Source organism: Colius striatus, chromosome 1 (assembly GCF_028858725.1).
Source record: "Colius striatus isolate bColStr4 chromosome 1, bColStr4.1.hap1, whole genome shotgun sequence".
In the NCBI taxonomy this organism is placed as follows: Eukaryota; Metazoa; Chordata; class Aves; order Coliiformes; family Coliidae; genus Colius; species Colius striatus.
Window position 1 is genome coordinate 94,094,004 of NC_084759.1, and position 26,678 is coordinate 94,120,681.

General features: G+C 42.0%; 2 protein-coding genes across 7 annotated transcripts; one reads left to right on the top strand and one right to left on the bottom strand.

Annotated features, from left to right (window-relative positions):
- Positions 1-2,035: 2,035 nt before the first annotated feature.
- On the bottom strand, positions 2,036-9,610 carry LOC104559931 (carbonyl reductase [NADPH] 1). Of its 5 annotated transcripts, none has more exons than XM_010205108.2 (4): positions 9,504-9,610; positions 8,258-8,577; positions 4,982-5,089; positions 2,036-3,273 (listed from the first exon to the last, which is right to left on the bottom strand). In XM_010205108.2, the coding sequence occupies exons 2-4, from the start codon at positions 8,541-8,543 to the stop codon at positions 2,837-2,839; spliced, it is 831 nt and encodes a 276-aa protein (XP_010203410.1). In that variant the 5' UTR covers positions 8,544-8,577; positions 9,504-9,610; the 3' UTR covers positions 2,036-2,836. The 5 variants fall into 5 exon arrangements, with proteins under 5 accessions (XP_010203410.1, XP_061857270.1, XP_061857261.1 ...); XM_062001286.1 differs by lacking the exon at positions 9,504-9,610 and adding an exon at positions 9,430-9,499; XM_062001277.1 differs by lacking the exon at positions 9,504-9,610 and adding an exon at positions 9,246-9,496.
- A 25-nt stretch (positions 9,611-9,635) lies between these two features.
- Positions 9,636-22,073, top strand: SETD4 (SET domain containing 4). 2 transcript variants are annotated; one of them, XM_062001250.1, is made up of 11 exons: positions 9,636-9,713; positions 10,798-10,889; positions 11,339-11,434; positions 13,295-13,332; positions 14,781-14,869; positions 15,526-15,955; positions 16,705-16,879; positions 17,537-17,618; positions 17,967-18,047; positions 18,987-19,110; positions 19,793-22,073. In XM_062001250.1, exons 2-11 carry the CDS (start codon positions 10,820-10,822, stop codon positions 19,925-19,927), a joined length of 1,320 nt encoding a protein of 439 aa, XP_061857234.1. In that variant the 5' UTR covers positions 9,636-9,713; positions 10,798-10,819; the 3' UTR covers positions 19,928-22,073. The 2 variants fall into 2 exon arrangements, with proteins under 2 accessions (XP_061857234.1, XP_061857227.1); XM_062001243.1 differs by lacking the exon at positions 9,636-9,713 and adding an exon at positions 9,919-10,077.
- The last annotated feature ends 4,605 nt before the right edge of the window (positions 22,074-26,678 follow it).

The window sequence follows — 26,678 nt, forward strand, 5'->3', positions numbered from 1 at the left end:
TAGCAAGCATAGTCTGGACTCTTGTAGTCTGGTCTTTGCACAAACCAAAGGAAAGCTGGGTCAAGATTTGTCTGGAAAGTTTGTATGTGCCAATTGGAAGGGTATGCAACTCTTGAAACTCAATGACTCAAGCAGCATTTCACGTATGAAGGACTAGGTATGATTCTCCACTGACTCTTTTTCTTCATTGAGAACAGATTAGCATGAGAACTCTTGGGACAGCACTCATCCTGCTCTTTGATGAGCTCTGGGGTGTGAATCACTTGGCAGTTTCATAAAAACAATACCTACTGAATATTTAAAAGACCAATTCATAATCACACCTTTGTTTCATGCAGATTATTTATGTCCAACATCTTTTAATCCAAAGTTCGGATTCCCCTGAACACAAACCACACCAGGAGCTGCTAATGTAAAACTCAGCCAGCTAAGGCACTTTTGCATTGTCTTGCTGACTCCTGATTAAGAATGCACACATCTACTGGCTGAATGACAGAGCCCAGAGGGTGGTGATCAACGACACAGAATTGACTTAGAGGCCTGTAGCCAGTGGAGTTCCACGGGGATTGGTTCTGGGGTCAGTCTTTTCAACGTTTTTGCCAACAACCTGGATGAGGGGACAGTGTGTACCCTCAGCAAGTTCCCTGATGGCACCAAACTGGGAGGACTGGCTGATTCCCCAGAAGGCTGTGCTGCCATTCAGCGGGATCTTGACCGGCTCGAGAATTGGGCAGAGAGGAACCTCATGAGGTTCAGCAAGGACAAGCGCAGAGGCCTGCACCTGGGGAGGAACAACCCCACGCAACAGTACAGGCTGGGGGTCGAACTGCTGAAGAGCAGCTCTGGAGAGAGAGACCTGGGAGTCCTGACTGATAGTAAGCTAAGTTGGAGCCAGCAACGTGCCCTTGTGGCCAAGAAGGCCAATGGCATCCTGGGATGCATCAAGAAGAGTGTGGCCAGCAGGTCAAGGGAGGTTCTTCTCCCTCTCTACTCTGCCCTGGTGAGGCCTCATCTGGAGTCCTGTGTCCTGTTCTGGGCTCCTCAGCTCCAGAGGGACAGGGAAGTGCTGGAGAGTCCAGCGCAGGGCCACCAAGATGATCAGGGGAATGGAGCATCTTTCGTACGAGGAAAGGCTGCAGGAACTGCGGCTGTTTAATCTGGAGAAGATTGAGGGGAGATCTTATTAACATTTATAAATATCTAAATGGTGGGTGTCAGGAGGTTGGGACATCCCTTTTTTCTATAGTAGATAGTAACAGGACAAGGGGTAATGAGATGAAGCTGAAACACAAAAAATTCCACTTAAGAAAAAACTATTTCACTGTGAGGGTGACAGAGCAGTAGCATAGGCTGTCCAGGGGGGTTGTGGAGTCTCCTTCCTTGGAAGTCTTCAAGACCCACCTGGACATGTTCCTATGTGACCTGATCTAGGTGACCCTGCTTCTGCAGGGGGGGTGGACTAGATGATCTCTAAAGGTCCCTTCCAACCCTACCATTCTATGATTTGTCATCACTACTGACACATTTATAGGTGATTGTTCCAAGCTCCTTCAAATTTTCACAGCAGATTGTCTCCTCAGAGCACTGTACTGTGCTCACACCTTGCCTTGCAGCTGAGAGGCTGGGAACCTGCCATGGCTTCCAGAGAAAGAGCAACATGGCTATAGCCTGGGAGTGACCAAATCCCAGGCCACTCCAGCCCGCTACCCCACAGCCTGGGCCTGTTGCAGCTATTCTACCTCCAGGCTACCCATCCTTCCACCCACCTTCACAACCTGAAATGCCTTGGCAACCTCTCAAGATTACTGCACTTCAAATGCTTAACCAGCATTTAAAAGCAGAAAAATTTGGTGTTCTCCCTGTTGCCACTTCCTCTGCTTATGATCTTGCTTGGATGACTTGTTTCAGTCCTATCTTGTAATAGCATTATTAACATTTACAGTTCATTTTCTCTACTGCATGAAGAACACCTATTGATTTTTAATAAGGAAACTTTGGGCTGTGTGATAAATGAACTGGACATGCCAAGGAATAGTTTGTTATATCAGTTCTGTAGTTTATTTTGTCTTTACATAGTCAAAACAGATACAAACTCAAGTGCAGAGATAAAGGTATATTGAAAATATTATAACATTTTAGCATTGGAAAAAGCCATCTGCATGAACACAAATCAGTAAGTAATCATTTATTGATATACATACTAATAAATCCAACAGATTAAGTTCAGATTAATGCTGTTTTTATTTTCACCTAATTCCATTTTGTGTCGATCATAAGGAATCTCTATACAGCAGTGATTCTGTTCTCATCTTATTGGCCTCCCCCCAAAATGATCAAGACAGTAGATCTCAGAACAACCCTTTCCCCCTTTACAAAACCCTGTACAATCACAGGAATCAACTACAGTCCCTGGAAAACTCAATAGTCCTGAGAAAGCATAAGGCATCTGGTTCCTCATCCCAACTCCATGTCAGAGATCTGTCTCAGGGGAGTTGGAAAAGTCGGCTTCAATTAGAAGCAAACTTGGATAAACAAGGTCAGGCACCTCTACATTAAGCAGTATCAAATTAGGAAATATCATCTGGGCTGGGACACCAACAAATCAGATTTTGGGCTGCATAGTCAATGCTGTGAGCAGGCTAATGGACATGAGTGGGGAGTGTATGCTGGCATAGACTTCATATGAGACGAGTGCCATAACTGTAAACCCCGCTGTAATGATAACGGACCCCGCTGCTGCTGTGGCCAGGATAAGACTGCTCTGGCTAAGCACCCTAACCAGGGGACAGGCCAACCACAGTCATCTTACCATATGCGTGAGTCCACATATATAAGATTACCAGGCTTGAACAGTTTTGTTACTAACAAACTGGCCATGAGGACCATCAGCATCCGCAGGCAAAAGGGCCAAATAAACTGGGGTCTCAGCCCCTTCCTCTGGTGACTTAGGGGCTTTAGGACCTGCCATGTCTGTTCTCACCCATCCAGGACAACAGGCATTGAGAAGGATGTGGTCACCTTTTCTTTTCTCATTTAACATCTGAGCTTGAATCTTGGACAAGACCGTGACACCAATTTTGGATACCCCATAAGCGGTATTAGGCCAACCCTCTTTCTCATGCACATTTTTCTTGGTATCTTCCACAAATTTGGTCATGAGTTGCACTAACTCATCCTCAGTGATCGTGTTGCTGTGAAACTTTTGCTGTAGTTCCTGGCTGCAGCCTTTCAGAGCTAAGTGAGTTACCATACTAGAGACATTCACCACCCTACCTGGTAAAAGAGAATAAAGAATGATTACTTTTACACACATTAAACACAATACTTAAGTGAAGACCTGTAAAATATTTTGTGTCATCTACTTTGCAGAGCTTCTGGAAGATCACAGATAACTACATGTCAAGAGTTTCTATCATTACAGAGGGTAACTTAAGCTGTGAACCTCCAAAAACTCTCCATCAAACTTCCGGTGTGCTTTCAGGGAATACCCTGTTTCAATCTGTAGGCAAAATCATAGTAGTAAGTGGTTTTCTCATTAACGGCAGCCAGACTTCATTCTTGAAGTTCTGGTGGGAAAACATTCTCACTTCTGCAACAGCTCAAGTAAAGTGCCACGAGAAAGCACCTCAAAAGCCAGAATAATACAGAATTCAAAGGCAATCTAGTTCTTAACGCAGTGGGACCATCATCCTATTTACAGAATACCCGAAGATTTACAAATCTCAGCATGTAAAACTGCAGTAAGCCATTTATTTCCCAGCACTTCACTACAGATGAACAAGTCAGCCAAATCAGTAATTCACTTGCCTTCTCCATAATTATCGTACAGCGTTACACTCTTTCTGGCTAATTCCCAGCCAGAGAGTGAACATGAGGACTTAAATCTTACAAGACATAGAAATTATTCTTTTCCATTAATAACTTCATTAACATACTCACCCTTCACCATTAGTACAAAAAGACTACACTGCAATTTTGGCAATTTCTCCTCTACTGGCCCCCAAAATTCCTTTACTCTGCCCTCTCCTTCCTCCCCAAGGATGAAGAGGATGAGATAGAAGTTAGAAATTGTTATTTTGTCTTAAAAACCTAGATGTATTTAAATGTATTAACTACATTTATAGCAGCAAGCACTTAGCCAAATACGCATGAAAACATTTAGTGATAAGAAGTTTTGAAAAGAATTATTTTTTTAAAAAAACAACTCTGAGTGGGTATTAGATCCAAATATCCTCCTTTCAAATCATCCATGATATGTCAGTAGCACTGGAAGTGCCCTGGAGTGCTTTAGGTTTCAAGAACAGGAGTATTCTGTCCAGGACAGTCATTCAATGAATAGAGATTATTTGCTTGTTGCTAACACCTCTATTATCAATGCATCCATCTTCTGTGACCCTGGTCCATTCTATTTATCATTTATGGTCCAGTGCTTTCTTCCAGCTCCTCGTTAACACCACCAAATCACAGTAACTTAATGTACCTCTTCAAGTGCCATTTGTAACTGAATCACTAGACACTTGCAAATACAAAACAGGCTGTGATCTAAATAGACCAACAGCCTACTAGGAAGGTTTCTTCAGCAGTAGCAAGAACAGACACGTCACAACAAACTCATCTGAAACACTATTTGTAGGTATTTCCTTGTCCTAGTTGTATCATGAAAATGCCCTTTCTGAAGCAAGAACAATTTATGTAGGCAGATATCATGGAGAGAACATGACAGAAGACAGTTCCCTCTGTTTTCTTGAGAACACCATGAGAATTCAACTTCAATTTATGACAGAAGAATGCAAACAGCTTGAAAGCAGATTTGAATATACACAGCGGAGAGATTTTAGGGGTAAAGAAAGGCCATCTGTTCTCTTACCTACAGTACAAGAACATACACTCCTTTGCTATGGGGCAGTATGTGTCTGAGACTGGACAGGATTTTCCCATTTAATGAGGACAAAAATTTGTATGAAACTGTTTCTCTGCTTACCGTAAGGCTTCACAAGAGGCAACAATTCTGTGCAAACATTCCTGGTTCCAAAAAAGTTTGTCTTCAGTGTAACCTCTGCTTGGACCGCAAATGGAGTTGTGTCATGAACTTTTCATAAGAGGTGGAACAAGGGAGAAAAAGAGAGAAAAGTCATAATTATGCTACTATTTGAAAGGAAGTTGCTAAAGGTTTATCTTAGTTCCTTCTTTTTTTTAAAATAATCAGGAAACAGGCATGTGGTCAACTAAAACATAAGAAAAAGGGAACATCAGTAACACATTCTTATTAATGAAAAGACTTGGCTCTACAATATTATATTAATAATGAAATAATTTTGTTTTCACCTCTTTAGCTGAAGATTTTAGCTTTGTCCCAGAAGAGCCAGCTGTATCACTCTACAGTCCTTTGCCAACCCACAGACCATTTGTCTTCCTGCCTTTTATGTGGAAGAGACAAGGAAAGACTGCTCTCACAGGACGTGCTGCCCAATCTGCCCACTGACTCGCCTGTAACTATTCACACCCAGCACCCAGAGCCTGCCTTGCCATTACTATGTACAAGTAAATGGTTAAACGCGTAACACAGCACTTTTGACACCATCCTGATATACCATGGGAGGAGAGGGGACAGATTGGAAATCAGAAGGAAAGATCCTGAATCTAAGTATCTGCCACTGTACATGCAAAAGTTAAGACTACCATCCTGGTACTAATATCCAACAACAGGGCAGACAACTGCTTCAATATCCTGACTCATATCTTCATGTCTTCAGTTCTTAGCTGAAGCTGGAGTAGTGCCAATTTGCAACAAACACTGTGAAAGTTTCTATGAAGAATGCAGGGGTAAGATTTGGTGCAATCTGAAAAACAACCCAACAAACCAATGCCAAATGTGCTATAAATCAACCCCTGAATTGACAGATCTGTGCTAACACAGACAAAAGACTGGGAACTAGCAGCTAGGAAAGGGAGCTTACTTCAGCAAGTATAAACAGACCATGGAACTGCACTGTAAGGGTATGACTTGATCAGACAGAACTGATGCTTGCCATAACAAGTGGGGTAGCATGTGCCATCAGTTGACAAACTGGCTCAGACATACGCTATTGCATCCTTCACTGTGAGGGAGAAGTAAAAGTTAAAGTAACAGCACTTCTTTTCTGCTTCATCAATGAAGGACACCTACATAGGTAAGGCAGGGCTTCACTTGCATCCATAGCCCAGACCTACGTAAATTCAAGAGAGAAACAGTAACATGTAATTTAGTATTTAATGTAATTGTGTTTTTATTGCAAAACACAGCTTTAATGGTTTATACTCTCAAGCAATGGACACTAATGGCATCAAATTTAACTTATGTTATAGCAGTAGGGGAAGAAAAGAAACTAAAAATGTCTACAACTCCAAGCTCCTCTTCCCATATGCACCTTGCAAAAGGGAAGCTTCCTTACCTTCTAAACCCTCATTTGTCTTAACAAGATACATTATTTGTAACACCCAAGAGCGTCACACTCCCTTGATTTAAAAAGCTTTACTAGAATGATTGTTCTCACAGAAGCTCATCCGGATGGCAACCTACAGGTACACAGCCATTTCACACATGAACATTTTTTGCTGGACTGTATTACAGCACAAAAACAGAACAATAAATTAAATTTAATGGTAAATCTAATCTTTGACAGACAGAAGTGACACACAATACTACAATAAAGAAAGGAAACCATAAATTCTGCAATGGTAGCAGAAACTTGGCAAGGCAAGAAGCAAGCTTGAGTAAATACTCCAATCTCAGAGGCAAGAATTAACGCCAAAGTATGAAGACAAGCATCACAGTAAGTTCTTACACAGGTGTTAAACCCTCTAGCCTCTGTGCTAAATACAGTTACAACCGGCTTCTCTATCACATCTCTTAACTGTATGACCTATTGCTGACTCATAGTAAGTTAAGCTTGAAGAAGTCTAAGCTGAGCGTCTGGAAGCAACTTTTGAATGAAAAAAAAAAAATAGTAAAGGAAGTAACAGGAACTCCAAATGGTCACATTACCTATTTATCTGTTCAGTGGCTCCATGGTAATAAATCTAAGATCTCTCATAGATAAGCTCTAGCAAATCTTACTCCAGCAACTTGAGGAGCTTTCATTTCAGCTGTCTGGGTACCCACCTTGAGGCTACAGGTGCTGCAAAGTCTTGCTCAAACTCATTGTCACTAGTAGGTGGAGCTAAGGCCCTGATTATGAATTGAAGAATTATTGGTCTGTTGCTGCAAATAACACCTGTCATGAGCCCACTCTGCAGCATAGGCAATTATATGGAGTTTCTTCCTGTAAGCTGACCTTGAACTATAGCAAGTGGCATGCAAATTAAAGTGATTGTACTTCAGAACTGCTGCACTCCCATTTCATGAGAAGCTCCATGTTCAGCAGCAGGTAAGGTTTGATCCATACTACTTGACCTCCTTAACTCGTGCTGTGAGCAGATGAGTCAGCACATAATTGTTCAAGCACAGTGTTACACCCTGACAGGAGATCGGGTAAAGAGATTAAAAACGCAAAAACACAACTCCACATCAGAAAATATTGAAGGGACAAGTTTATACTGGCAGGGGAATGAACTAGTAGTCACATTTGTGATATGATCTATCTGGAGCTATCATGATTCTCAATTTGTCTTTATAAACACCTACATGGAGAATGTACTCTTCTACTCTACAACTGCTGTGTCTTCCTCACTTTCCCTGCCTTCTTCTCCACAAGGACATGAACGGCTGAAACTCTTGTTCAGTACAAGAAGACTTCATGTTAATTGTTCTACAGGTAACTAAAAGGCCTGAGAAAGTTCAAGATACCTAAACATGACAAAATCACCCAAGACAAAGGCTTTTCTTTTAATCAACTGGAATCTTTGAGCACACATATCCCTGAGGAACAGGACTGATATAGATGGGTTCCTACAGGCCTGGTGAAACTCATGGCCACTAAGGAAATAACCTAACTGTGTACCTAAAGTATTTTCATGACCTACACAAGATGCAAATACAATACTCCAGGGAAGTGTGTTTACATGCACAGGTAGCCCAACAGATGCTAGAGGAAGAGACACTTCCCCTTGTCCTTTCACCATGCTTAAGTGGGTAGGCAGCTTGCCCGGCCAAAAAAGCAGCATGCCATTGCTGCAGAAGTCCCATATAAAAATCACTGTAAAATCCCCGATGCATCTACTATCCTTCTCCACACAGCTTTGTGGCACATAGGACTATCCCAGACAGGCCCCTTCCTACCTTTGAAAGCAATCCCTGCGTTGTTAACCAGCACGTTCACCCCACCATATTTCTCCTTGAGGAAGTCACGGAGAGCTCTGATGCTCTGCAGATCATCGATGTCCAGCTGATGGAAGAACGGATGCAGCCCTTCCTGCTTGAGCTTTGCCACAGCTTCTTGGCCACGGCCGGGATCTCGGGCTGTCAGGTACACATCCCCTTGGAACTGCTTGCATAGAGCCCGTACAATTTCAAAGCCGATCCCTTTGTTGGACCCAGTCACCACAGCCACTGGCACGTTAGACATTGTCCTCTCTCAATATATGCAAAAGCAGCAGTAACTGCAAACAGTAATGAAGAAAATGTGACAGTCAGATGAATGATGATAGCTAGCAGAAAAAGGATTAAAATGTGGTTTTTTTTCCTGCAATATCTGATGTAGAAATCCAGTTTGAATGATTAACTACACTACAGTATACACTAACTGCAACTTAAAGTAGCACAGTGTTTTGAGACAAACACATATTTGGTGTTAACATTTTGAAGAAAGCCCAATGACTAATCTTCAGTACTCCATTAACTTTTTATTCACTGCACATGTATCTTCCAAGACCACCATTTCCTTCTTTAGAGGACATTCAACTGGCTCAAGCACTAACGCAGTCAAAACTGAAAAACTCTGGCTCAAAAAAAAGAGGAGTGGCTTGATCTTCAAGTGTCAGGCAGAATAACCAATTCTACGCTTTTCACAAGGAAACAGTGGACTATGGATCAACTGCAGACAATATTTCTTCTGTTTAACATACAACATTTCTGGTGGCTTTCTTTGAGACATAGTTCATTTAAAGAAGCCATATTTTCCCCATAAAAGCAAGCTTAAAGCGGTGTTTTTGTTCACTTTTGACTTACTTGCCACCTCCATTCCGAAGCAAGCTCGTAACTAACCACAACAGACATCTAGAGAGGATACCAACCCCTAAAAGCTTGCCCAGCTACCGACTGTCTTCACCTGGGCCAGGCACCACACTCCCGGTTTGCCAACAAGGTCCAACCGCGCTGCAAATCAACACGCTTGATTTCCTGGGGCCAGCTTTTCTTCTGGATGGACACGCATGGCAAACCTGCGCCCCACGATACCGCGCAACACCGGAGGGGACCCCCTCCTCCTCCTCACGGCACGGAACGACACGCACCCCCACCACGGGGCTGAACGCAGTCAGGAACTGCGGGGCGGGCCCGGAGGAGCAGCTAGCGTTCCCTTACCCACCTCCGGCAACGCGTCCCTTCCTCTTCCCTCCTCAGCTATGCGCGGCGAGGGGAGGACGCGCTAGCTCTGGATACCAGCCACAAACGGTCACGCGATATGGGGCGGGGTGGACGGCGAACGCACCTAAGATGGCGAGCAGGGAGCCCCGCCTCCCACGGCGAACAGGGGCGGGGCATGAGCCGGCGGTGGGCCCTGCACGCTCTTTAGAAGGTGGGCCGCGGGGGTGGCGGGGTTGTGGGGGTTGTTGAGCAGCCTGTCGCTATTTGCCCTCTTCCCTGTCGCTATTTCAGGCTCCCAGAAGGGAATCGGAAACTGGAGCCGCTGTTGGGTTGCCCGGGGGAGATGAGGGTTTCTCGTTATACTTTTCAGTCTTCCCCGCCTTACAATGCAAGGGGGCTTGGGCGGTCACCAGCAGCGTTTCCTTCCCTCGGGCGGGTAGGGGTTTTGTCTCCCAGAGTAGGAAGGCGGGGCGAGGCCCGAACCGGCGGCGGGGGAGCATCTCCGCTTTTGCTCAGGCGGCGAATGTCTCCTGTCTCAGAGAGCCAGGAGGGCTTATGCCAAGCGGGAAAGGGAGGTGCTGTTAAAACAGCTTCCTCAGGCTGGGGGGCGACAGGATGGTTGCCTGGGGGTTAGGGTGGTCTTCAAGCCTGCTGGCAGCTGGGGAAGGCTGTGCTTTGGTGGGAGGAACCGGCTTCTCAGCTCTCCTTTCGGGCCCAGCCCGTGCTTCTGGCTTGCAATTAAAGGCGCTTTTGGCAAGGGGAAACGAAATACACGTTTCAACAGCAGATTGAGGTATAAGGTGTAAGGTGCAACTCATCTCTCATGGATGCCAGACGTGTTGAGCAGAGGTCTAGTGTCGTGGCGCTGTGCGTGGGAGTGGGGGTTTTGGTGGTGTTGATATGGGTAACCATTTTCTGAAGCCCGTGTGATCAGATAGCTCCATTCTACTCTTGTTGTCATTTGAAGAAATAAAGTGGAGAGACATGTTTGTGTTCAATAGCTTTCTATAATTGTAGTATATTTTTCTGTTTGATAACTTTCAGTTTTGTGCACATAAACAGTTGTTTCCTTTAGAGGGTTATGACCAAGATGTTTGGAAATAAAAGCTTCCCTCATCCCTATCACCCACTGTCGTTTAGGAGTTTTAGGTGCTTGTAGTACATTTTCTGAAGTTTAAAAGAGCAGCATACTAAACAGACAATTCTCTGGTTTCTCTTACTGAGATAAAAGAAACATGCTGTATCTGGAAGAGACTTTAAATATTTCAATTAACTTTTTTTTTTTTTTAATTAAGATTATCTAAGGCAAAACCTAGAATGAAGAGAAGCAGAGGTCGGACAGGTCGAAAGAGAAGAAGAAAACAGTTGCAAAATTTTATGTATGGAGGTACTATCCCTGGAAATACTGCTAAATAGTAAAACAACCAGTTATTTGTCAAGATGTTGTTTTATGGTGTACATTTGTGCTTTGAAAATCACATTCATGAATGTTAGTTTTTTCTTTGCAAGTATTCTAGTGTTAGTTTAATGTATGAAGCAGAGTACAGTGAATATTCTGAGCTTTCTTTTCTGGCTAATGGCAAGTACTGCATTATTCTTCAATCCTTTGACCCTTGAATATGCTGAATAACTGCAGTTCTAAGAGCTCCCAGTGCCCAGAGGCACAGAACTTAGCAACTAGTTTGAAGGGAGACTTTCTTACTGTTCTCTAATGCTATACTAAAATGTCTAAAGTAGATTTTTTCTGGCTATACAGTAATTTCTTTTTATTTCCTTGATTTTTCCACAGTGCTATTTTATAGCATGAATCCTCTTTTTTTATTTTTTTATTTTTAGTCAACTGCAGTCACAAGCTGGAATATGTTAAACTTAAGAAGTGGCTGAAAGACAGAGGGTTTCAAGACTCTAATTTAAGGCCAGCAGAGTTTTGGGGTAAGGTTTTAATTATTTACTAATGGTAGAAATTTCTGATTCTTCTAGGAATGTTAGATTCCTGCTTTCATTTTGAATTGGGCACCTGGCTGGCACCAGGGGAAAAAAAGCACCAATTACTGTTAGTCTTGTAAGGACTTCTGGCAAATGCACACAAATGTCATTTAACATAAACAAGTAGATACAGAGGCCTAAAGTAATGTAAACTAATTCTTATAGATGACCTTGTGTAAAACTTTTGTACAAGAGTACTCTGGTATGCTGCAAAACACGCATACTTATGCTGAATTCCTCATAGAGATCGAGATGTTAAGTGTCAGTAGGATGATTTTAAAAAAAGAAAGTAGTATCTTTTTAAGTGTTTCAAATATCATAACCTTACCTTGTTATCATAGAATTATAGAATGGTAGGGGTTGGAAGGGACCTTTAGAGATCATCTAGTCCAACCCCCCTGCAGAAGCAGGGTCACCTAGATCAGGTTGCATAGGAACATGTCCAGGCAGGTCTTGAAGACCTCCAAGGAAGGAGACTCCACAACTCCTCTGGACAGCCTGTGCTACTGCTCTGTCACCCTCACAGTGAAATAGTTTTTTCTTACATTTAAGTGGAAGTTTTTGTGTTCCAGCTTCATCCTATTACCCCTTGTCCTGTTGCTAGCTACTATAGAAAAAAGGGATGTCCCAACCTCCTGACACCAACCGTTTAGATATTTGTAAATGTTACTAATCTCCCCTCAGTCTCTTCTTCTTTAGACCAGTTCCCACAGCCTTTCCTTGTATGAAAGATGTTCAAGTTCCCTGATCATCTTGGTGGCCCAGTGCTGGACTCTCTCCAGCACTTCCCTGTCCCTCTTGAGCTGAGGAACCCAGAACTGGACACAGGACTCCAGATGAGGCCTCACCAGGGCAGAGTAGAGGGGGAAGAAGAACCTCCCTTGACCTGCTGGCCACACTCTTCTTGATGCATCCCAGGATGCCATTAGCCACAAGGCCACGAGGTCACCTTGCTGGCTCATGTTTAGCTTATTATCAGTCAGGACTCCCAGGTCTCTCTCTGCAGAGCTGCTCGTCAGCAGTTCGACCCCCAGCCTGTCCTGGTGCAAGGGGTTGTTCCTTCCCAGATGCAGGCCTCTGCACGTGTCCTTGTTGAACCTCATGAGGTTCCTCTCTGCCCAACTCTCAAGCTGGTTGAGATCCCGCTGGATGGCAGCACAGCCTTCTGGGGAATCAGCCAGCCCTCCCAGTTTGGTCGTTGATGAAGATGTTGACCAAGACTGGCCCCAGAACCAATCCTTTCGTCATGGTTCTTTTTTTTCCCCATTGCAGTTCAGCAGATCCAGTGACACAGATAAGTAAATAATTTTAGGACTGGGATTTATTTAGTACTGTTTGCAGTAAAGGTATATGCCTGTATTTTTTTCTCTTCAGGTAGATTACATTTCCAAAACTTTTGCAGTATTAAGCAGAATAGAGAGAATAGGATGAATCAGAGAAAAATATGAATAGAACTTGTAAAGTTTAGTTCAAACTCTGAAACCGAGAACAGTAGCCAGTGATGAAAGGTGTTTAAAGAAAAAAAAATTGGGTTAAAGAGGTTGGATATTAGCTAGAGCTGGACAGCAAATGTTGCAGAGTGCGGGAGAAAGCCTTTAATACCTGAAAAGTAGAAAGATAATCAGAACAAATAAATGAAGTATATGTCTGTAATGATCCATAACTGGCTTTTATGATTTATAAGAAATAATGCATGATCTTTTGAAGCTTTCCTTTGTTGGCCTGTTAATTTATAGCAGCTTATCATAGTCTACTGTATTTTACATATATATGTGTGTTTAAGTATCATCTTTGTTCCTGTTTCAGTTACAGGAAGAGGACTGATGACAACAAAAGCTCTTCAGGTTAGTAATGTTGAGTCTAATGAAAGAGCTCCTCAGGTTTTTTTGAGATCGTGTCTGGAATTTTGAGCTTTGCTTGTTACAAAGTCTTCACAGTCCCTGTTGTGGATGTAGCTTCTGGCCTAATACCAGAATTTACAGTGTTGATATATCTGTAAGATAATGTCCTATATTCCCTGAAGGCTTGTTGGATGAAGACATTCTTGTTCTCATTTATGGAGATTTAGTATGTAGCTCTGTGTTTCAGTTTAAGCCAATCAGTGGCTAACTGAAAACAGAAGGAGCAGTCCCCCTCTTTCCTGTATGTCTTCTGGCTCCTGCAGCTTCATTTGCACTGGCTGTAGCAGTTTTCCCCACTTGTGTGGTAAATTGCATCAAGAAGCTAAACTAACAGAAAAGCTTCTCTTAAAAAAAAAAAAATCGTTCATATCTTTGCTCCTTAAAACCTCTCACCTTGATCAAACCAGTGCTGGTACAAAGGGAGGAGTGACATCAGCAAGAAGGATGGAGGAAAGGAACGGGGCTTTAATCACCATTTGGCATTAGATTATCTTAGCATAATGTGAAACCAGAGCTTTAACCTCTCTTTGCCTTGTTCTTTGTTGGTAGACCAACTAATTAAAACATAAATTCTGAGATGTTCCCAGTAGAAAAGGGGAATGACAGAAAAAATACCCCACCCTTCAGATATTGGTGCAGAAAGACTGAACTCTGAAAAGTTCCCCTCAGGAAATAGACTTGTTGAAGTTTCCTAACTGGTGCGAGAATAGTGTATCAAATGACAGGGAATCAAACCCCGAACCTTTTGCAAAATAGAGAGCATAGCAAGAGGTAGGAAGGAGATGCCAGTGTAGAGAACGGTATATGTTCTCATACGGGCTCAGAGTTAGAGCCAGCAGTTGAAGCCGGAGACTCAGGTTATCCACAGTGCTGCAGTAAGTGAAATGAGAGCTAGACGCAACTGGGCTGGAGCTCAGGAGTGGAATGGGAAGGAGAGAGTATTGACTTGATTCATGTCCTCTCTCTACAGGCATGGACACACATGGCTCAAGCCAGGCATCAAAGCTAATTTACACCCACAGCAGATCAGCAAACAAAGTCAGCATGATGACCTAAAATACCCCTACCCTTATAGGGTTCATAGAAGCTCACTGTTTGTGAGATCTAATCTGAAATATATCTCAGTATAAAGAAAGTGAGTAGCCAGGCATTGAACTTTCTGTGAGCAGCTAACTTTCCTACTGACTGCAGTTGTCCTCCTTCCCTGGACTGTGACTGTCTTAGAGTCATGCCAATTTCCATCAAGTCCAACATCGCATCTGTTTTGCGTTCTGACATTAGTGTTCTCCTGGAAATGTGTCTCTGTTCAGAAATTGCGTAATAGACGAGTCATCTACACTTAACCTTCAATGTTCTTTGTGTGTGATGGTTTTTTTTTCCCTCCCTTAAAGGCAGGGGATCTGATTATTTCATTGCCTGAGAAATGCTTAGTCACCACGGGCACCGTCCTTAGTAGCTGCTTGGGAGAATACATTATGAGGTAAGTGAAAAGTGACACTTTATGAGCAAGTTGCCTTCACTGTGGGTTGCTCATTAATAGACTGGACGTCTTAAGTGGTGATAAGGCTTTAAACTGCATGCTGTACCTTGTGTGAGTATTACATGCAACTTTCATGCCCATGGAATAGTCAGATAAGAAAGGTTTCAACACAGAGCTAGGCAGAGTTGAAAGGATGATGCAGGTGAACTTGACCTGCCAGCTCTAGAGAGCCAGCTTGGACCTAAATGCCAGTTAGGAATGGTTTCTTGGGAATTTGGGAATATGGTTCAATAGAAGAAAGAGGATAAAATGGAGATGCAATTCAGCCACATGAACGTGGCCTTTTAGAACATTCAGAACAAAGACCTGTGCTGGGCACTTAGGGCTTGTTATGTATCCTAACCCCCCTGTCCCACCACTGCCCCCCCAAAGAATCAGCCCAAGAGTTGAGCCTGAAAATGTTACTACAAACCAGCTTTTATAGCCCCTTTAAAATCATCAAAAGGACTTGGAGGTGAACTACAAAGAAGTTTAAAATAGAAGCTATTTATAACCTTTAAAAGAACTAGAGGAGAGATTAAAATATGACTACATCCATTTCCTATCTCATCTCTGTGTGTCTGTTGTGATGGTATTTTTATTGTATTTCCTCATAGATGGAAACCTCCTGTATCTCCATTGGTAGCGCTGTGCACTTTTTTAATAGCAGAGAGGCATGCTGGTGAGAATTCTCTGTGGAAACCATATCTTGATGTTTTACCCAAGACATATACTTGCCCTGTATGTTTCGAGCATGATGTAGTTAACCTTCTTCCTGAGCCTTTAAGACAGAAGTCTCAAGAGCAGAGAACAACAGTCCACGAGTTCTACGTGTCTTCCAAGGCTTTTTTCTCTTCCCTGCAGCCTTTGTTTGCTGAGAACACAGGAACTATTTTTACCTACAGTGCTTTACAGTGGGCATGGTGCACAATTAATACCAGGACAATATACATGAAACATTCACAGAGGGAATGTTTTTCTCTTGAGCCAGATGTTTATGCATTGGCACCATATTTAGATTTGCTAAACCACAGTCCAAATGTTCAGGTAAGAAGCTAAAATATATCACATGATTTCTTTTTTTTTAAATGCAGTGTCTCAATACAGCATGCATTTATGTGATGGAGGTTAGAGAGAGATCTCATAGTAGGAAAAATATCTACTGAGGACACGTGCAGACGGAGTACTTAGGGTTTGCATATACCCCGGAGCTTGTTATTCAGTCCAAGATGGTGGAATAGAGATTATTCAAATGTTTCAGTTTGTGGAGCAAAACAAAATTACAGAGAGAGCCCACAATGGATGGGTCAGATTTGCATCCAGCGTAGCTATTGGGAAGAGCTACTTGTAAATATAACCCTGCTCTGCTCTCCCAAAAGGCTCAGCTCCTGAGACAAAGTTCAAGTTTCATAGCCCCTGTGTTACTTCACTTTTGGCCAAAGCTTCAGAGCAGTCTTAGAGCAGTTCCTCCTTACGTCGGGGACTGTGCACTAACACAGAATTCGGACAGCACGAATGAAGCCATCTTTATTTGCAGATTTGAGGGTCTCTGTAGTAAGTCTACAAAGTGAGTGGCAAGTGCCGTGGACTAAGGTTTTGTTGTTTGTTCTTTATACTAATGGGTTGCCTTTTCAGATATCTGTAACACTGTTTTCTTCTGGTGTTAGAGAAGTGTTTGATATTGTTGGATTTTAATATTATATATATATATAAAATAAGATTTTTATATATATATATATATATGTATTAATAAGATATGATTGTTTTTTTACCCTGTCTTCCTACATTTCTTGAAGGTAAAGGCTGCATTTAATGAGCAGACCAGAAGCTATGAAATTCGGACAAATTCACAGAGCAAGAAATATGAAGAAGTATTTATCTGCTATGGGCCTCATGATAATCAGCGACTGTTACTAGAGTATGGATTTATTGCCATGGATAACCCTCACAGCAGTGTTTATGTCTCCTCAGGTAGAATTTGTAGATTGTCTTGACATTGAAAGGCACAAAAGTAGAGAACAGAGCATCTGAACCTCTTAATACTGTTTATCTTCTACAGGAAATGGCAATGAAAAGAGATAAATAAAGGATAGTGAATACATTCCTGCAGATACACAGATACATATATGAAGAATGCATATTAAGGCATTATGATTTTCTTTTTATTATCATCAAAATATTTGTGTCTGTTTCCAAGAAGTCGAATAGGATTTGATACCACTTTGAACTGTGTAGAATTTAAGGATTGGAGTTTTAAACTTTAAAGTTTTCTTTGGTAACTTTTCCTTAGCAGCATGCATGTAGAGATTTCAACCGGATGTCTTAGATTCTGCCATTGACTTCAGGCTTGAAGTCCTGATCCCTGCAAACAGAAGTTGCTGAGAGTGATTTATGAATTCAATTTGAGTCAGAATTTCCATTTTAAGGATACAATCTTGGAGATTGCTGATAGCTTTTGAGATATAGAGACGTTTACATTCTATTAAAGTTCACCAAAAAGTATCAGGTTTTGATCTTTGTTCTGTAGCTACTTGAAAAATAGAGTTGAAATGTCATGTCAGAATTGGGGACTGTAGTTTCTTCTACATACCATTTATTTAAATATCTAAAATGTATGTTTTTATGTAGATACTCTCCTTAAATATTTTCCACCACTGGACAAGCAGAGAAATGCAAAACTTTCCATTCTAAAGGATCATGATCTCTTAGAGTAGGTATCTGGAGATTTTTTTTCCCTGTAATCTTTCTTTTCAGTTTATCTAGGAGTCAAATTTTACTTCTAGTAACAAAATCCACTATAAAATAATTATTTGTTTTTTAACGAACTGCTTTGCTTGCTGTTTGTCAAAGAATGTATAAGTGGTTAAAACCAGTATCAAAGCTTGAGATGGGTGACACACTGTAGCTTGAAACTTATCTGTGGGTAGCAGCAAAGTAAAGGGAGTTAAGGAGTCCTCTGGTTTCGAAGGGTAGATCTTCTCTTGCTGACACTTGTCAGGAAGAAACCTGTGAAAGATTAGTTATACTTTCTGCATCTCATTGCTTTTGGTCTTTTTAGAAACCTGACCTTTGGATGGGATGGACCATCTTGGAGACTTCTCACAACAGTCAAGTTGTTAAGTCTCGGAGCAGATGAATTGTAAGTTTCTGAATATTTAGATAAAGTGCATGTGCCGTTTTCCTTTACTTGCTCTTTGCTGGCCATGTGTGAGAAACTGGGACAATTGTTTTGGATTTCTTATCTCAATGACTCCAGGTGAGAAGTGAAAAGGTGAAAGACAGAGGACACCATATACTGCAAAGTCATTGTGTATTTGCTGCTTTGGTCTTGTGCTTTCTTGTGTTAGATACTAGACACACCCCATTGTTTTTCCTTTCTGTTTTGAGAACCAGATATTTCTTCAAGGTTCAAACTCCAGACCTTTTTCCTGTTGGTTTAATGGGACTTTAAAGGTTATTGACCATGCTTGATTTCTTTGAAGCATGTGTTCCACAGATTGCTTCTGAAATTTCAGAAATTCAATGACAGTGCAGGTTTGATCGTTTGTTCCAAATGGCAAGTCTGCCTCAACATTAACAGAAAATGGTTACCTAGGCTTTGCTTGTAATAGTCAATTTTTTCTTTTAAAAAGTTTTCTCTTGTTCAAAGCTGTTTATGCATTGAATATTCATGACTGAGTGGAATAAACTGGTGATAAGAACTAAAAATAAATCCCCATGGTAGCGGTTTCAAGCCTAGGTGAGGTGAAGTTTAACAGAAACCACGCTAGTGAGTTCTGAGTGATTAGCTCTTACTCCTCGCTGGTGCTGCTGAAGTTGGTGGCAGTGTGACAGAGCAGTAAAGACCAGAAGGATTGGTCAAAGTGCAGATGGTGGCTTTGGCTGAAAGGGTGGGGATTGAGGATTGGAACCGCCACACCAGTTCATTCATGGTTTATCAGTCTCATACCTGAATGCTATGTGCCTTTTTCATGTATGCTAGCCTTACTTGCCTTCTGCTAGCAGTGTGATTCTCAGCATAACTGTATGTTTATCATTCAGCAAATGATTGTATGTTGTTAAAATATTTTGGTTCTAGTACCTGCTGGAGGAGAACACTGCTTGGTGATGTAATTTCAGCCAGAAATGAACAGCAGTCTTTGAATATAACAGCAAAAATATGCCATTTTTTAATAGAAGAGACACAGCATGTCCTTCTTCAGGTAATTTTACAAAGCTTATGCGAAGCCTTGTAAAAAAGTGAAAAGTATTTAACCTTTCTCTACCTACAGAATAAATGTGTTTGTCAAGGTTACCTCTTAAAAGAAAATGTAGACTTGTATGATGTGGGTACATAATATGTTGCAGACCTGCCCTGGCTGCCTTGTTACTGAAAGTGAAGGCTGTGTTCATTAAAGCCAGTTAAGCCAAATGAACTGCCCATGTCAGCCAGTCTCTTGCAAGGAAGGTCCATGCTCGTAGAAAAACAATCTCTCTTTCCATTCTGAATTTTGGCAAACAAGCATGTACTTAATGTCGAGTTGGATAGCTGTCATGGAGAAAGATTATTAAAACTGCACTTTTGGTAAGGAAACGTGTGTGCACAGAGCTTGAGGTGAATCTGGTCTTATCTTGAGGATAGTATGGACTTAGGAGCCTGATAAGCATTTCCCTTCCTCTCCTTGTTTTCAAACTGCTTGCTATCCACATGATTTTTTTTAATTTGTTTTCCTTTTTTTTTTTTTCCCCTTTTACTTATTACGTTTTGTCTTGTGGGAGTTTTAAAACAAAATACTGTTTTGACGTGGTTCATGGAATCCTTACCACAGATGAGCTTTTATGTTCGTGTTCTGTGTTAAACAATACAGGTTTTTAATAATGTCATCCCATTTGTATAAAATTCAGATTTCCCAGTTGAAAAGGGATCAAGAGACTCTCAAAAAGCATCTGTCTTTGGTGGAAGCACTGCGCTCGGAAGAACTGAAGGTACTACAAAAATCAGCTGAAATTCTTTGTGAATTGACTGTGGCAATGACTTGACCCACCTGGAGCTGTGGTAGTTGCGGCTGATTTGTGATCATTTGCTGTGGATGTGCCTTGTTCAACTGTTATAATGGACCTGAGCAGCAAAGAATAATGTAAAAAGCCATCAGAATATGCCTCGTTTTGTGTAGAGGGTCACTCAGGACCCAGAGTCTTACTTTGTTCTTTGATGACTTCTTTCAGTGATACAAAAGTTTATCCCAAATGGTCATGGGAGCACAGGCTCATCACATCTCGTCAAAATCGTGGCTACTGTGTGTGAAAAAGCTTCTGGGGTAATTTGAGCAGCCCACCGGGATCATGAGTTCCAGTAGTCGTGGAATTTACAGCTGCCTGTGTGGCTAAAGTGTGGGTCATTGGGTCAAGCAGATATTCTTGAGCATGTATTTAGGCTCTGGCACTTGACAAAGAGTGCAGAGACACATTTGCCCTGATCTGTTACTTTTCTCTGAAATCTGTACAGGTCCTGTAGTGCCTGTTCGTTGCTGGACTAATAAATGTGGACTAAAGCCCTTGTGACCAACTCCAAATCATTCTGTTTGCAGTTTCAGCCCAAATAGTTCTTGAACTTAAGGAAGTTCCCTCGTTTACTCTCAAAGCTCCCTTCAGACTTGAAATCCTGTTCTGACTCCTGCTGGGCATATTAACTGAAAGTATGTATCACTGAACTTTTTTTGGAAGCCCACCCAGGCATTTAATTCTGTTTCCCGTCAATTCTGGTGATCACACTGAGAAATGTTCCTGTCCTGTCTACAGGGGGATAGTCTCGTGAGCCGCCTTTTAGTTCTGCTTAAGCTCCCTATATTGTTGAGAAAAGACAGAGAGTTCTTCAAAGGGCATTTCAGGGCAGGGTCCTTATTTAAGCTGTATAGAAGTCATTATGATTGTGACTGTGTTGTGACTATTTCCCGTTGTGTGGGGAATCATATTTAATCGATTTTTGTAGTTATTTTTTTTTAGGATTTTTTACAAACTGTGTTTTAAAAAGTATTTTTGTATGTTCTTCATTTTCTACAAGACCTCTCTCTTTCTGAAATAAATGGTGTACAGCAGTAAAGGCATTCTATCTGGAGCTCTGAGAAAGTCTCTAAGCTAGAAGGATATGTTGGTTTATGTTCCAAGGACTAGGAGAACTGAGAAGTGTAACAGTTCACTGTTACTCAGTTCTTGGGTTTGAGGTGTCATCTTTATAACCTCTTGTAGGACTAGGAAATTCTGCAAATAAGTTTGTGTTGGGTTGGGTTTTTTTTTTTGTTTGTTTTGTTTTTTCCCCTCTACCTTGTTTACTCTAATGCACTGAGATGCTTTTGTACTCTCCGGCTTTCTGCATTGTTCATTGGGAGACGCTGCCAGTGAGCGGTACTTTGCATTTCAGAGCAGAGGGCAGGGTGAATGGGTTGGGAGAGGAACAGAAGTGCTTTCTGGAACTAGATGGCCCCAAGGATATAATAAATATTCTTCTCTCTTATTTGCCTGAACTGTAGCTTTTAACCCTTGGAAGTCACTTGGCACTATATTTTATGCTCTAGTCAGTCCCATTCTGAAGTGGGACGAGATGGCTGTATTTGGGAATGCCATCTTCTTATCTCACTGAGATCAAGTCTCATCAGCTCACGTTAGGGTCCTTCTGTACCACTGAACCTGCCTACAGCAGACATATGCAGGGCTGAGACCCTGTCCCTGTGACCGTTGTTATTTCATTTAATTTAGTTCTGCAAGAAGTTCTACAGATGTCAGGAATGACACAAAGAGGATGACTTGAGCATTCACAGTGCAAGAAGTAAGAGCTTTCAAAGGAAGCTTAAAGTCAGATTCAAGACTAAGAATGTGGTAACAAATCTGTTGATGTTGGAATATGGATACTACAATTGATGTGAGGGCCGAGCACAGATATGGAAGGCAGAGCTGTTGGTTACCAGTCAGTCAAACAGCTTTCTTCTTGGATGGTCCTCTGATCTCAAAATACTTGAAGGGTGTTGATGGCAAGTGGTGTATATGCTTGGCCTGTGCTTGCTCTGTAAAGGTGTTGGTGGATGCTGTGGGAAGAAGGGTATTGGGCTGGAGGGATCCTTGCTTTAAAAATGTCCTGTAGTTCTAGTGATTAGAGTTGAACTGCTTGAACTCTTTTGTTTTAATAAAAAAAACCCCCTATTCTTTAAGAACAGATGTGTTTCTTATTTTATAATTTTACAAAGAGATGGTACCAGATTTAAAGAAGATAATGCAAATTGGTTGATTTTGTTTGTTTTTTTCTTTTTCTGACTATTTTCCTTCCTTGGGTGTCTTTAAGACCCGCCTGGACATGTTCCTATGCAACCTGATCTAGGTGAACCTGCTTCTGCAGGGGGGTTGGACTAGATGATCTATAAAGGTCTCTTCCAACCCCTACCATTCTGTGATTTTAAGAACAGCTTCAGTATGATGTGTCTTTCAAGATGGATACCAGTTTGACAGAGGTTTATTTGCTTTTGTATTGCACTATAGACTACACATTTATACCAGGTGGTTTGAATATGGACTCTACTTCAGTAACTCCTACACAGAGTGCAGGGAATGGGTCTGGCAGTACAGGAGAGTAAGCACTATGAATTGCTTGTCTGTCTCTTGCATGGAAGCACAGCAGTAAGCCCCTAACTTTACCTTAAGCATTGTAGCAAGTGTCCTGGATAGAGCCATATGTGTTTAACGTCAAAGGCAAAATACTGCCCGAACAAACTATGGATCTGCAACTAGTGGTTTTGTAACACATGTGAGTTGCAATGGATTTTTAACAGGAATAAACCAGCAGGACACAGGTCACAATTCAACATTTGTGTCTGTATATTCCTAATCAGCAAAAGCTTAAATTCTTTTTTGAATCAGATCTAAACTATGCACAAGACAGGGCATCCTAAGCTGGGCTGAGAGCTAGGATGCCTGAGGAAGTAACTGCCCTGGGAGTGCTCTCCAGCTGTCTTAGAGAACACTAAATCAACTTTACAAAGAGTGAAGATGCTTTCTCCCAGCCTCTGCTTTAACTAGAGCCCCTTTGAGCTGCAGACATCTTAATCACTTAGCTGTAGTGACATGGGGTTAACATTTGACTCTGACTCCCTGTTAGTCTAAGAAGGGATTTAGCTGTGATCTTAGTGTAGAAAGACATACTTTATTTCCCTGTTTATACACGTTTCCTTTCAGATCGTATCAGCAGATCTCAGCAACAGTAGGAATAAACCCCAGCTTTTTACCATTAGCAATACAAACCTGGTGTAGACCATAGCAGTGAGTGAGATTCTCTTGTGCAGTGCTCCTCAAAGAAAGCTAAGGTAGGAATACATTATGTGCCTGCAGTAAAGACACTGGGTTCGGGTAGGTGCAATGAGAGAAGCTTTATTTCTTGTGAGAACAGTGTAAGACAGAAATTGCACCACCATTTAAAATTTTTTTTTAGAAGGGATTTGATTTAGTGCAATCTGAGATCACTGTAAAAGGAGAATCATGAAACCTCATGACAGCATTTTTCCTGTGTCAATTTATGTAAATATGGCATGGATTTTGTTTGATCTTCTACAGAGAATGGCTTCTAGTTTAGAGTTTTCTTCAGCTGTAATGTGTGGAGATCATCCATCATTGCTAAGTGCCTTCAGACCTGTCTGTTTCAGGACAAGATAAGGGAGTATCAACTCTCATTCCCTGATAATTAAAGCTTTTAGGTACGCTATGAAAACATTTCAAAGATGACATTCTCAAAAAAGGAGCTTTTAAAAATGATGTCTCCCAGGGTGTGTAGCCCCTCCTCACCTAGAACATAAAGAATACTCCTTAAAAAGTGGCACACTTGGACATAATTTGAAGTGGGTTTTTTGCAGTAAGCACATCTGTGACTATGATGATGAAGGTAATGAACTCTAGGACAGAGGAAAATTGTTCCAACAGAACTTTAAGGGTTTCTTCACACAATAAATATGAACTATAATTATTAAAAGATTTACAAATTTTCCCTCAATTTGAGATGAGCAGTTATATCTGAACCATGTGAAATTCACGATTTTTATAATTGTGGTAAAAAACAGGGAAATCACAGCTTGATGACTGAATTCAACTTAGAAGAGCTTGGTTTTAATGCTATCTAACAAAGCTTAGGTGGCATCACTGTACTGCAGGTTGGAGTGGACCTCCCCTCCCCCACATGTCCCCCTGAATGTTTTTGTGGATATCTACAACTTCAGTTTTACATTTTAGAAATCACTGCAGTATTCAGTAGAAAAGCAAAGATACTCGATGAACCCCAAACTAAATTGTGTGAAATTAGTGTGAAACCAATGCAATCTCTGTGTTGTCCACTAGATGATGCAACTGTACTACAGAGAATTAAGAAATTACAGTCTATCCACATGCAATGATAATCCTATTTACTGTATTATATTTTTAGTAGTAAAAGCTGTTGTATTCAATGGTACACCATGGTTGGTATCAGATAAGCAGTTGAAAATGTAGTTTTCTTTCTACTGTTGTCAAGTGAAGCTTGAAGCTTTGTGATCTTTTATCTTTTCTCAATTTTATTGTGTTTTAACTTTGATGGAGCTGCTCTTCTCTCAAGTTGAATCATGTCATTCTTTCCTGAAACTATCACCCACGACCTAAGCAATAGTTCAAATCATCTTTGTTACGTTAACTTGACCCTAATGGTTTAGCTAGTGGGGTTACAGTGAAGACCTGTCTCCTCATGTGCATTTTTCTTCAGAGATTAGGGGACAGATCCTTCTTTTGCACAGATCTCTTTCAATAATGTCCTTTGATGTGGCTGATTGAACTTGTACTGAAACATTTCCTCTGCATAGGGCAATTTTGTGGACTCTCCCTTGTGTCAGTTCTCAAGTGTCTCATGGTAATAAGATGATGGGGATTCTTCACTGCCTGTTTTCATGATTTTAGTCTGCTTATTCCTTTTAATGGATGACTGCTGTGTTGCTCAGTTTCCCAGGGGCTTCTGAAACAGCCAGTGTATGTCTACTCTGCCTGTGCTTAGAGTCCTTTCAGATCGTCCCAGTTTCCTTACAGCTAAAAAGAAGAGGAATGGGGAGATTCGCTGCTTGTAAATCTACTATTTTCTCCTGAAGTCATCTCTCCTGTTCCTTAGCTCTTTCCTCCTGCCTCCAGTGCTGGACCATACTCCAACAGGCCAATTTGGAGAGCACTGAAGTCGATTGGGCTCTGTTACCACCCTGTGCATGGCAGCGGGCAGATATTTGAAGTGCACCTTCAATGTGAGAATGTTTTTCTTCTTTACATACACCTGTACTTGTTCAAAGTCTGACAGGGCCATCTGTGTTCCTCTCCACTAGGGTACCAGAGCTGGTCTGGAAAAATTGTTAGATGAGCCCTCTAGATACATCCCACAGGCACTGGATGTGCTATTTTCATAGCTGTCTCCTGCTGGGGCTGCTCTGGAAGGAGCTGGCAGTGGCAGTTTGGCTCTTTTGACCCTTGACAGGCAATGATGAATGTGGAGAGGACAGAGGGATGCTCTCAGCATGAGGCTGGTGCCATGTCTGGCTGTACCACCCTGCCTGGGCTGGCATCCAGGGCCTGTATCTCTATCTGTAGGAAGACTCCTCTTTGCAGCAAGAATGTGCCAGTGAATTTGTGTATCCTTCCCACGAGGTGAACTTTGCATGGACAGAGACACTTGGTGTGGGTGGGCTGGCCTGCAGAGGATGTTGACGAGAGATCAGAAGGGACCATGCCATCCCAAGATGACTCATGCTGCTCTGAACTGTTTTTGATGAGTACTTAGATGCTGGACTAGCCAGTCCCTGGCTCAGGACGGGGAAATCACTGTGTAGGTCGTATGACACTCCTAAAGGCCTACTAGGCTGGGCTGTGGAGCTGCAAGGGAAAGGGTGGGCTAGGACAGGATGGGTGGAGTGGTCCCACTGGAGAGGGTATGTTTTGTACACTAATAAAGAGCACACACACTTCTTTGGCTTTTCTCTGTCTGTGAGTTCATGTAGATAACTGGACAGTCCTGCTGCCCTGTCAGAAATTGTGTGGTGGCCAGACTGGCCATCTCTGTGCAGAGTGGGGAGGAGATGGGAAGGTGAGAGGGGCAAACATACAGTCTGGAAAGTAGCTGTTAGAACATTTTATAGGCAAGTATGTCTCTATGTGCCATGTTGTGGCTAGCCAGTGCTATCCTAGCTTCATGAGGGCAGGACTACTTGGTTTACTTAGTTTTGTAACCCTGGTTTGACCTTTTTTTGGCAATATTTGTCCTTCAGGCCCTAGGCTGAAGGATAAGGGAGAAAGAATGTGGTTTGTGCTAGAGCTGCAGTGATAGAGAGAGCCTTTTGATTGTGCTGGTCCACCTGGGTGTCTCATTGCTCCATGCTGTCATACACAGATGAAGATCAGCCTGGAATCCCTTAGTGTTTCCAGGCCTCCCATTGTCACTCACTGGTGGGGTTGCCCTGCTATGTGGAATAGGAGCTGGAGGATGTGAGCTGCTCTGGCTGGGCTACTCTTGGGTATGGAGCTGTCTAGTGAGGCAGCGCACTGTATTGGAGGAAACAGAAAGCAATGAGCCATCCCCACATTTCTCTGGCATTTCAAATGAGATGCCCTCATGATCACCCCTATGAATATACTTCAAAGCTAAGATGGTGTAGATGGTCAGAGTCATGGACTTTGAGCACACAGCCAACAGCATTCACAAAGACGACATAGGTGTGGCATTTAAGACTGCTCTTTTGTGTCACATTTGATAGAA

Excerpts from the sequence above, each read along its gene's own strand:
- SETD4 (XM_062001243.1), top strand. The coding sequence starts at position 10,058 with ATGCCAAGCGGGAAAGGGAG. Across the intron at positions 11,435-13,294 it reads AAGGCCAGCAGAGTTTTGGG|TTACAGGAAGAGGACTGATG; the intron begins GTAAGGTTTTAA and ends TTCCTGTTTCAG. Across the intron at positions 19,111-19,792 it reads CACAGCATGTCCTTCTTCAG|ATTTCCCAGTTGAAAAGGGA; the intron begins GTAATTTTACAA and ends TATAAAATTCAG.
- LOC104559931 (XM_010205108.2), bottom strand. The coding sequence starts at position 8,543 with ATGTCTAACGTGCCAGTGGCTGTGGTGACTGGGTCCAACAAAGGGATC. Across the intron at positions 5,090-8,257 it reads CGCAGGGATTGCTTTCAAAG|TTCATGACACAACTCCATTT; the intron begins GTAGGAAGGGGC and ends TCTTATGAAAAG. Across the intron at positions 3,274-4,981 it reads GCCTCTTGTGAAGCCTTACG|GTAGGGTGGTGAATGTCTCT; the intron begins GTAAGCAGAGAA and ends CTCTTTTACCAG.